At 28.0% G+C, this 11,622-nt stretch overlaps 2 protein-coding genes across 6 annotated transcripts; one reads left to right on the forward strand and one right to left on the reverse strand.

Moving 5' to 3' along the window:
- Window positions 1-382: 382 nt before the first annotated feature.
- Window positions 383-7,614, forward strand: LOC122626968 (solute carrier family 2, facilitated glucose transporter member 5-like). 3 transcript variants are annotated; one of them, XM_043807620.1, is made up of 9 exons: window positions 987-1,541; window positions 1,715-1,785; window positions 3,259-3,404; window positions 4,697-4,828; window positions 4,968-5,241; window positions 5,309-5,599; window positions 5,677-6,083; window positions 6,158-6,429; window positions 6,540-7,614. In XM_043807620.1, the coding sequence occupies exons 5-9, from the start codon at window positions 5,037-5,039 to the stop codon at window positions 6,637-6,639; spliced, it is 1,275 nt and encodes a 424-aa protein (XP_043663555.1). In that variant the 5' UTR covers window positions 987-1,541; window positions 1,715-1,785; window positions 3,259-3,404; window positions 4,697-4,828; window positions 4,968-5,036; the 3' UTR covers window positions 6,640-7,614. The 3 variants fall into 3 exon arrangements, with proteins under 3 accessions (XP_043663553.1, XP_043663554.1, XP_043663555.1); XM_043807618.1 differs by lacking the exons at window positions 987-1,541; window positions 3,259-3,404 and adding an exon at window positions 383-593; XM_043807619.1 differs by lacking the exon at window positions 3,259-3,404 and having other exon boundaries at window positions 982-1,541.
- LOC122626971 (solute carrier family 25 member 35-like) lies at window positions 6,843-9,009 on the reverse strand. Of its 3 annotated transcripts, none has more exons than XM_043807630.1 (5): window positions 8,554-9,009; window positions 7,829-8,210; window positions 7,395-7,613; window positions 7,214-7,328; window positions 6,843-7,135 (listed from the first exon to the last, which is right to left on the reverse strand). In XM_043807630.1, exons 1-5 carry the CDS (start codon window positions 8,601-8,603, stop codon window positions 6,942-6,944), a joined length of 960 nt encoding a protein of 319 aa, XP_043663565.1. In that variant the 5' UTR covers window positions 8,604-9,009; the 3' UTR covers window positions 6,843-6,941. The 3 variants fall into 3 exon arrangements, with proteins under 3 accessions (XP_043663565.1, XP_043663567.1, XP_043663566.1); XM_043807632.1 differs by having other exon boundaries at window positions 8,497-9,009; XM_043807631.1 differs by having other exon boundaries at window positions 8,461-9,009.
- Window positions 9,010-11,622: the final 2,613 nt, after the last annotated feature.

Genomic DNA, 11,622 nt, shown 5'->3' on the forward strand with positions numbered 1-11,622 from the left:
CTGTATTGATTCGTAAATAGCGAAATAATCGAATAAAGAGATAAATAATAAACGAACTTATGACGATGCAGTACACATTAGACGTATGCGTACAATACAGATCTTTGTATATATTTGTATATGTATACAAATATTTTAGATGATACAAAATATTTTTACATATATTTATTATTTATATCATGGTTATTGGAAAATGTCGTAAATATCGTACATTTAAAATATTTGTATATTTTGTATTACGTAGACATAAACGTAGATAATAACAAATCGTAAATAGAAATAAGCTTTGTTGAAAGAAGTGGTTTTGTAATGACAAAACTCTTATATTATAATTGATAGAGTTTGTTGATATGACTTGACTAAAGTAGCACAGCTAAGCGTTGTTGCCTGCCGTATTTGTACTTTTGTCGTTGAAGGACGTTCACCAGCTCACTTTCCGTTCGATTTAGTACGCGTCTGGATGTTTAAACGAAAGCTAGCTGTCAGCGAATCATCTTCTGAAAACATATCTTTTCTTCTTTCTTCCTTTTTCTAATCGTATTAATTGAAATATCATAATTCTTCGACGATTGAAATGACGGAGGAAAATCAAGGTAAGTTCAATCGATTCCATTCTTTTCCTTTTTTTCTTTTTTCTTTTTCCTTGATTATTTGTTTTAACAAGATTGACGTGTCAAGAAATTATTCTTAACTTCCGATCATTTCCTTCTTTTTAATATTCCTCTTCTTATCTTCATTATATATGCAAATGAAATTCTGCAATTTTTAAATTTCCGCACGTGCATTCTTATCGGTTATGAAAATATCTCGAAAGTAAAGCGAGAATGATAAAAGTATAATAGGAAATATTTTATACAATCTTTTTTCAAACGTTTAGTTATAACGAATCATAAAAATTGTGTTGAATAATAATTTTATTTTTTTTTTCGTAGCTTCATTTCGTTTATAGTTCATTAATCCGTTATAATGCTGATTAATTAACATTACTGAATAAAGTAGTATCACGGTACAAAGGTGAAGGTTTAAAAAATGACAGATTTATAGAAAGAACGATAAGTAGCATTAATATGACATATCCTGTTAAATTATATCCTGCTTCGTCAAATACTCATACGGCATTTCCTTGTTTAACAATTAGATAAGATAAGATGTCATATGAAATTTTCTTTATAAACGAAAAATCTTAGTACAATTAATACTCGCGAACATTTGTGATTGATTTATCGTGGCATTATTCTAAAATACGTACGTATTTACCTGCGTAAAGGTAAATTGAAATCATTAGAAATCGTAAAACCATTATCAGCTAGATTTTCCATTCATATTCTATAAAAATTTATAAAGAACACCAAATATATGAAGAAATTTATTCGTATATATACACACAAATGATCTAACCTTAAAGGTGTATACCTGTGTGTTTCGACTAATTTTAGATTGTAGCGCCACATATAGCATTTCGAGAACATTAACCTTTCTTTCTCGACTTTTTGTTTAACCCGGCACTTTTAGCATTTCATATTTTCTAAACATGCTACCAGGTAGCTTTTGAACTCTACAAATTAACTTTATTACAAATTATTATTTATTATTATATTATTATTATTATTGTTGTTGAGAGATAATTATATTTTAGAAATGGAATTATGTATTATCTGTTGAATTTGATTTATCGGGTGAGATTTAATTTATGATTTTACACAATCAATTATAGAATCTGACGTTTCTGCATTATGCATCGATGTGTCGAAAACCACGCCAGTTACCGGTGAATCAAAAATAACCGTAAGTTAAAATCTTCATTATACTTTTATTATGATTTTTAATATTTACAATATATAAGCTTGTAATATTTTTGTTTATTGTATATATTCTTGTGAATTACGATCTAATACAGGCATTCCAGTTATATTCTATTTACTATTATTCGTATATACAAACTTTGTTTATAGTACAATATATTTATATTCTCAATCTTTTTATTTTATATAAGCAAAGTAGAAGTTTCTTGAATGATGAGATATTTAACTTTGAATTATTACTTTATTTATTTTTAAATATTAATTTATTGTCATCTTTGCTTGCTCATTGCTTTTAAAATTCTTTATACTTTTTCTATGAAAATTCTTTACTATTAATTATAGTAACATCTTATAAACGATATATCTTGTATCGTTGATTTTTGTTTAGAATACAACTTTAATTTTTAATATACAGCTGTATAAAAAATGCTTTGATAATTCTACTACGTCATTTATTATTTTTTGTAATCTAGAAATGTCTTATTGATAAATGCATAAATATGTTATGTAAATATCTTAGATAAATATATGTAGTAACAAATTTATTTCTTTGTTTAGATGCTTTATTATGATACAATAATTATCTTTTCTGACTTTTCTTCTTTCATTGAATTCCATGGCCAATCTTTTGACCTTTACACTGATAATTTAGATTTATTCTTTTTCTAATGTTGCCTTTAAAATCAAATGCTTTATATAACCATATTCATTCGTCTAGCTTTTATAAAACTGGGATAAACGTTACTGTAATGTTTTATATATGTATATCATTGCCTTTCTTTATCTCTTTTGAACTTTGATATTTTAGTATTAAACAGTAAATAAATTACAATATTAGGAATAATTAAAACAATATTGTTCTTGAAACCTTTCTTGAAAGCTTTCATTCATTTCATAGTAATCAGAAAATATCCAATCATTCGCGTGTAGAACACACGCCTATTTATTACATTTATAAGAATTCAAGAATAAAATTGATATGATCTTCGTAAACAGTTTCATCTGTTCTAACCTTAAAGAATTATTATAATCGATCGGTAACATGTATCTGGATATAAATGATATTATTGATAATATTATTGAAAAGTCTCCTTTTTTATGTAACATACTAACTAATGCTAAAAAGTATGAAATTAAAATAAATAGATCATTAATAATGTGATTAATGAATCCTCTCAGATGTCTTCATGTTAAAACATGAAACTAATTAAATCTAAACAATTTTAATTATTTACATCGTAGATATTTATTTTGTAGAAAATTTATTTGAATTTATTAGTGAAAAATATGTTGTATATGAAGTATGTTTCTTGCCATTATAATTTTATTTATAATTACTTAATGTGATTTAGTCATTTATACTAAAATAAATTGGAAAGGTACGTATAAAAGAAAGGATTTAATTAATATCATTTGAATTATAATGATGATAATACGTGATTGGCTATCTGACTAGTTTCCAGGTATTTCTACGATATGTGGTATTTTTGAGTTTTGTTCCATCGTACTGTCCCTGGCTTATCTATTTTCTCTCGCTGATTGGTCTTCAAGAGTGCAACATATTGCTCTGCATATTGCTTGTGATACTTATTTATTCCAGCGGTATGGTTATTGATTTCTCATATCATCATAGTTTTATAAGCAGAAGGAACGGTGAAGATTTTAACCAGAAAAATTTGCCTTTAAAGTACATTGCATAATCTCTGTCAGTGATGGGCTATCGCAATTACTTTTATAATTCATCAATCAACTAATTGCTATTTCCATTTGTAAATAAATATTGATTGATGTCAAATTTTTCATCTGTACATTTTTCTATTTTTATGTAATATCATTTTTCTGTTTTCTGTTGCTGTATGATATACGAGCTAATTGAAAAAAAAATTTTGGCAATTTTCATCGATTTCAATTGTTTTATAATTTTATATCACCCTAATGATATTGAAATCGTTTAATGCAAAAAATCATCTTCAATTTGTAATATAACTTGTAAAACATTGTATTTAGTTACCTCATTTGTTGGCTCCCTGATAAATATTGTATGTCGTACTGTACGTGTGTTTCGTTAATATATGTATATATGTTTATCTTACATGAAATTATAAAAGTAATTCATAATAAGCTTCAAACTAATTAGTAATTATAAATGTAATATATATATATATACACACTCATTTTTAATTATTAATTAGTTTATAATATAAGTTATGTCCATTTTTGGACGTTGTCATAAATTTCTCATAACCTTTTGTTGGTTTGGTTCCTTTTTTTTTGTGGGGTTCATATCTTAAGATTGTAATTTTTTAATGAAATGTTGCTAATAATATTATAGTATAATATTGCTAACAAAAAGAAAACTTCTAAAATTCACCAGTCCTTTCGTATTATTTAAAATATATATATATATACAAAATGGGAAATTTTAATGGGAATACTTGAATATGTTTGTTATCTGTGAATTCATGAAAAAAAATATTAGAATCTTTAAAAATGCATTTTCATATATTCCTAAGTAATGAAAATATTTAAGTATTCTCAATGCAAAATCCCTTAGTAAAATATCTAATAAAATATTTTTGCAATTACATTATAGTTTCTGTTTACTTTCTTTTTTTATATATATATATATATATTTTTATATATAATTCTTATGAGAAATGTTATTTGATTTTATATTAAAATAAAAATACATAAAATAAATAAACAGGATCTATACAAAGAATAGAAAAATTATGATTTTATGTTATATTCTTAAAATGGAAAATAAACATTTAATGTGTTTGGTATTTAATAAATCACAGTAGTAAATATTTTTTCTATTTAAATATAGTTTAAGTAAAATTATCCATGGTAATTCGTTTTTGTAATTTTAAGATCTTAATTATTGCTTATAGAAAAAAGAAAATGAAATTGACCCTGGATCAAGTAGATGGACCACTTTATTGGTCTTGGCAGGAGCTACGTGTTGTTTGGGTTCCGCGCTACCAGCAGGATACAGCTTAGGTGTATTAAACAATCCTGCAGAGGTCAGCATTATTTTTTAAAATTATTATCTCTTTATTTTTTAATTATTACTCAATCTGATAAACTATTTATAATAAGTTTGAATTATAACTCAAACATTATAGAAGTAATAAGGAAATAATCATTATTTTCGTATTTTAGTTAATCCAGAACTTTTGCAATGAAAGTATTATCGAAAGATATGACATACAATTTACTCACAATGAGCTGATGATATTATGGGCTACCATAGTATCAATTTTTTTAATTGGCGGAGTGACCGGATCTTTAGTAGCAAGTTGGTTAGCAGATAGATTCGGAAGAAAGGGAGCTTTGATGATTGGAAATATCTTTGGAATCTTAGGTGCTATTCTCTTTCTCCTTGTACCAACATTAAATTCTGTTGAATTATTACTTGCAGGCAGACTAATTGTTGGTAAGGAAATTTTCACGTGATATCTAGAAATATTTAACAGTCAATAAAAGATATTTTTTTACATTAGGTCTGTCAGGAGGATTAGCTACTAGTTTGTTACCAATGTATATGACAGAAATAGCACCTCTTAAATTAAGAGGTGCTGTTGGAGTACTATGTCAATTAGGTATCACGTCTGGTGTGTTCCTTGGACAAATTGCAGGACTTGATACAGTGTTAGGTACTAAAGAAAGTTGGCATATCCTGTTAGCAGCATGTTCACTTTTATGCGCAACTGCGCTGCTACTTACCTTTGCACTGCCAGAAAGTCCAAAATATTTATATATAATTAAGGAACAGCAAAGTAAAGCTCTTAAAGGTTAATAATTTAATTAACAATTAAACAATAAGATTAAAAAAACAGTTATAAATTAGTAATATAAAACTATATTTCAGAGTTAAGTCGTTTACGTAATATGGATATTATGTTATTACAAAACGAAGTTGCTGCTTTGCAACACGAATTCGTGACCAAATCATCGACAGATAATTGGACGATAGGTCGTATATTAAAAGAGCCTACACTTAGATTACCTTTACTCCTAGTATGCTCTCTTCAGTTCGGCCAGCAATTAACTGGTATAAGTGCAGTATTTTATTACTCGAGTTCGATATTTAAAGATGCAGGATTAGGAAGTACTGGATCACAATATGCTACTCTTGGAACTGGCTTCGCTAATATTGCTATGGCTGTGGTATCTGTTCCTGTTATGTCATTATTCCATAGACGAATTGTGTTATTAAGTAGTTGTTATTTATGTATTGGATGTCTCATTGTTTTATGTACTTCCATAGCTTTAATTGTAAGTTTATCATGAGACTATTTACACCTTTGTGAAAAAAAAATGGATTTCTATTATTTGCTTGATTGTTACAGCATACAGTTTCATTTATGCCATGGGTGTGTATAGTGACAGTAATCGTTTATGTCATCTTTTATGGTATTGGCCTTGGTCCAATTCCATTTTTTATTGGATCAGAATTATTTGATGTTGGGCCCAGACCTGTTGCAATGTCTCTTGGAAGTGTTTGTAATTGGGGTGGTAATTTTATTGTTGGAATGTTATTTCCAACGATGCAAGAATTACTCGGCCCGTATACTTTTCTTATTTTTACAGGATGTATTATACTTCTAGCACAATTTGTTGGGTACATAGATAAAAAATTTTTGTCTTTTACAATATTATCATTTTAATATAAGTAAATATTTAAGTCACAGTCGCATATAATATTAATTAAATTTATTTGATTATTTTTAGACTCTATTTGCCAGAAACAAGAGGTAAAAGTACTATGGAAGTTGCAGCATCCATTACACAAGGATTGAAGTCAAGACCGAATGCAAAGCCCGCGACTTAGATAATAAATCTTTAGGATATTTAAATGTGATGATTAATAAAAAAAAAATGGCCTATATAAATGCTTTACTCCATAAGCAATGATGTTATGGATAAAGTTAAATGTTATAAAAAGCAACCATGAAAGCAATGGGATCATGATTTGCTTATGTGTTATATCATTTTTAAAGGAACATTTGTTTTATTTTTAACGAAAAAATTAACTTATTATTAATGTTGTATATATTTACATAAACATGTACACAATCTACATTTCCATTATATTGGATATAATGGATTATATTTATATGAAGTTAATACGTTTTACGTTCTTATATCGTCGTACAATTGATCTAATTTCTGATAGAATACTAAACATAAAACTGTGTGTGGTGCTATTCTCATCCACGTTGGGAAAGTTCCTTTATATAAGCCATACAAACCTTCTGTTCGTATTATCTTAACCAAAGCATCATAGAGCCCATTATAGAGCATACCTTTCCCACCTTTCGTTGCTCCTACGTATATCCAATAAAATTCAAGAATGATCAAGCATAATGGTAATAGAATGGGAAGAGTATTCATGTATTGCTTACTTTGATTATACAATCTTGTTGCCAATACGTCAAAAGGTTGCATAGTGACAGCTACACATGATCCACCGATTAACGAAGAAACGAAAGTCAAAGTTATAGGATAATCTGTAAGTATCTGAAAACCAAAAAAGAAAAAATCGTACTTGATTTTATCATACGATTACCTATCTAATACACTTACATTCAAAGAACGTAACAAATCTGAGACCAAACCGAACGTAGTCAACTGCGTAGACGAGCCAATAAATAATCTAGGTATATTGGCATACCAGCCACGATATAACGCAGCTATACCACCTTGCTTCCATAGTTTTATAAATGCTGACAACGTTCCTGTATGACCGTGTTGATAACCAACGGCAATGGATTGCGCAGATTGAGCTTGAATCTGTGTCTTGACCTGACATGAAGAATTTGATTGATTAAAATAAATTCTTTGGTAATATATCGTTATGGACGTGTGATGATTGGTGATGAAATAAAAGAAGAATATTTCAATTGGAAACAATTGTGATCTCAAAATGATTAGTTCTTATTACTGATCATCAACTAACTTTAATGTGATAAGCGTAGAAATATAGGAGCTGAATTTTGCACATATTTCCAATATATTACCAAATAAAATGGACTACCGAGAACGCCCCCTAAGCAACCAGACAATCCTGTGATGACCACAGTTTTCAGGATATCCGTATTTCCTTTACTGTCCTGTATGAAACCATACTTTGTTGCAGTGTTATAAACACCTAATCGTATACCGTTGAGAACAATCTGAAAATATAACGCTGGTGCAATACCAGATTGTAAAGCTAAAATTCCTTCGTGTTTAGCTATGAGATAGGCAGCATGAAACGTATTTTTGTATATCTTTTTGTAAGCTCCTCTCGCTTCGAGTTCTCCTTGGAGCTGCAATCGTATCTTAATAACGTCTGCTGGATTAGTAAATAATCCAGCACCCGCAGCCGCCATTGCTCCTATTACAAATTCCGCTCCGAGTCTAGAAAAATAAAATGATAATAACTAAGTAAAAAAATAAATAAATAAATAAAAACTGTTCGTACAGTAAGCCGGTAGAAAATTAATTCAAACGATCGAAAACCCGCTTTTTAAAGCGACCAATGAAAAGATAGCGGATCTCTCGTGTACTCTATTCCGATTGGTCGAAAGGTATGCTCGGTATTGAACGAAATACAACGACAGAATCGAATTGAAAATGAAATCAGTTTGTTATTGCATAACCGGCATACGTTTTAGATCGAATAGCAAAGCCACGAGTGTCGTACTCTCGCAGTTTCTAGTCTTGCCAAACGCGAAGAAGTATATTTTTGTAAATCGCTCACGGTTTCTCCGCTTCCATACTTGGTACAGTGAGATTTTCGGCGGTAGCCATGTTGAAGAACAAAAAGTTAAGTTCACTAAGAAGACGTGGATAGTATCTGTAAGCCAAACGCACGCGTTCAGAAAGGAAACTAAAGCGGAGAGAGACTAAAAGAAGAAATATTTAGATGACGAACTGAACATGCCCTGTGATGCCACTTATTGCGGCAGTCACTAAACTCGATCGTATAGCGCTTTATATTTGCGTCATTCTCATAGTAGATATTGATTACTATTTACTTAGGCAATCATTAAGAAGGAATTTATTTTTATATCTATGTATATTCTATGCATATTCATTCGTTACGGAAAGTATTCCATGCAACAATCGTTTATATTATCTTATATAATTTTTAAAAAATGATCATATCTTTTAATTTTTTTTTTTTTATATCATTCAATTATAAAGACCCACGTAAGGTAATTCAGTTGAATTGAGCAATCCAACAATATAGAAATTTAGAAAATCTTATAATTTCATAGTCATAGATATATATATATATATATGTGTGTGTGTGTGTGTTGAACTATATATTTCAACACATTTTATCTTTATCTAATCTGAAAATTCGTTAAATCATTCTGTTGCGAACGAACATATAATAGTATTCCTCATTTGTTTATCTATAAATGTGATAAAATTTTTTTCTACATTTGAATAATTATTAATCATTTAAATAGTTTTTTTTTTTTATTTTATTACAATATTTGGTATATATATACATATATATAGTTTATGTTATTAGAGTATTTTATATATAATATTTTAATAAAATAAACTAAAACTTCCATAGAATATTTACATAAATAAAAAAAATCATCTGCTTTTAATGTATTGTGCAATAATATTCCTAGTTAAAAGATTAAACATTGCTTATATCTATGTTAATATTTCATTTGCTCGTAACATCAATTATTCCAATTATCATTTGTTCTTCTTTGATATATCGATAAATATTCAAAAAGCATAACAATTTGGTGATGTAAAGGATAAATATATAAAAAGAAATAATAATAAATGAAAAGAGTATACATGTCCTTTTCGAAGATATGTATTTTTTTTAATGTTCTATGGGAATAATTTAAAAGAAATATACACGTTCCTCGACACGATCAACGCTCGAATATAAATCTCGCAAGTATCATCTTATCCTTGATCGTCACATCTTTTTTATTTTTATTTTATTATTCATTTTGAAATCATTTAAAATTTAAATAGTGAAGATTGATCGATCGATCGATCATCGATCATATAAGGTCAATGACGTGATATCATTACATTCACATATTAAATCATATTCAGAAAGTAACAATTCGAATTTTTATTTGTTCTCTTCTACAATTATTTTATGATATGCTATATATATATATATACATATATATATACACCCATATACATATATATATATATATGTATGTATGTATATATATATCGATTACAATTTTAATACTTAAGACGAATAATATGTGACAGATTACACATAATAGGATTAAAACGATACAAAAGCTCATTTAAAACTAACATCTAATTACTTGCAACTTAAAAAAAAGAAATAAAAATAATGGACCGATTGTCACTGTTTAATATCGATAAAAATTACATGTATATAATTACATGTAGGACTCGAGTATACTATACCTTACACCCTTTGAAACTGTTTTATTTTTTTATATTCTTTTTTTTTGTGAAATGCACTACTTCCGACGAAAAAAATAATATAGCTTGAAAGGGTGAGTAAATATATACTTAGCGAGATATAACGCAAATATACGATTTACAGTGATACGTAGAAAAAATACTCGTGAAAAGCGGCAGATAAAACATATTTTTCTAATAATATAAATTAAAGGGCTCTTGCATTTTGTGTAAAAGACGAAAAAAATGTCTATTGATCGTTTATGTATTTTCTTTGGCCTATAAGTTTTCTTATATAAATCTAAGAAAATTATTATGCCTGTGTTAGATTAAAAGCGCTGCATTGCTTCATATGTATATTTACATATGCATATATGTATGTATTTGTGTATTTATATATGTATGTATATACGTACGTACGTATTTGTAAAATAATATTTCGACATTTCAAATTTGCGATACCCGTAAAATACATAACTCGCGCTATGTATATGTTCATTCTTTGAGTTTCATGATAAAAACTTAAAGTTTGTTGCTTCTCAGTTCGCGTAAGACACTGTCTCTTTACGCTTTCACATTTTTATGTATGTAGTGATGAATGTACAGTAGGATTGTGTAAAAATGCCCTAGTATTTCTCACGAAATTCATGCATATATATGTTTGTATAGAGATATAACAAGAGGGGTGGAGGGTGAGTGACTTAATGTTAAGACATTAAACATCTTTCTTAATTTCCAAGATAACAGATAAAAATTGATATAAAAGGAGAAGGACACTGCGATATCAAAATAAAAATTATCTTTCGAAAAGTTCTTCTTTTCGTACATTATTAAATTCTTGCAAGAATTAAACAATTTTCTCTATCTTCCCAAAGAAGAAAGATGTTTGAGATAAAAACGTTAAATATATCATCCTTTTCTATATTATTATATGCAACGAATTTTTCTAAAGCGTTTCACGATCATTCACATATACATATATATATTTGTATATATATATGTATATATGTATGTATGTATGTATGTATGCATGTATGTATGTATGTACGTATATATATATTTTTTTATATAATCGACCTGCCCAATCATAAATTTTTGGAAGCACCATACCCCTCGCTTGCATTCGAACTTTACATCACACCATTATTATCTTTTTTGTTTTTTTGTTCACTTCAAATATCTTTCTAAGTACTTTCGCATTATCACGTGACTTATTATTATTATTATTTAAAGGAATGCTAATATATAAGGCATATTTTTATCAACTTTCTCTGACACATTTGCGTAAAATGTAAAAGAGGAGGTTTAGATAAACGTTCTTTCAGATATTGTCAACATCTCGTCGTAAATAAATTTAGATCCTATTTTAATTCAGCAACCACGTAACGCCACCAGT

This window comes from Vespula pensylvanica, chromosome 2 (genome assembly GCF_014466175.1).
Source record: "Vespula pensylvanica isolate Volc-1 chromosome 2, ASM1446617v1, whole genome shotgun sequence".
Taxonomy (NCBI): Eukaryota; Metazoa; Arthropoda; class Insecta; order Hymenoptera; family Vespidae; genus Vespula; species Vespula pensylvanica.

Coding starts and splice junctions, on each gene's coding strand:
- LOC122626971 (XM_043807630.1), bottom strand. CDS start 8,603: ATGGCTACCGCCGAAAATCTCACTGTACCAAGTATGGAAGCGGAGAAA. Junction 7,329..7,394: donor ATTTGTTACGTTCTTTGAAT/GTAAGTGTATTA, acceptor TTTGGTTTTCAG/ATACTTACAGATTATCCTAT. Junction 7,136..7,213: donor AACAAGATTGTATAATCAAA/GTAAGCAATACA, acceptor GGATATACGTAG/GAGCAACGAAAGGTGGGAAA.
- LOC122626968 (XM_043807618.1), top strand. Junction 5,242..5,308: donor TGCAGGCAGACTAATTGTTG/GTAAGGAAATTT, acceptor TTTTTACATTAG/GTCTGTCAGGAGGATTAGCT. Junction 6,084..6,157: donor GTACTTCCATAGCTTTAATT/GTAAGTTTATCA, acceptor TGATTGTTACAG/CATACAGTTTCATTTATGCC.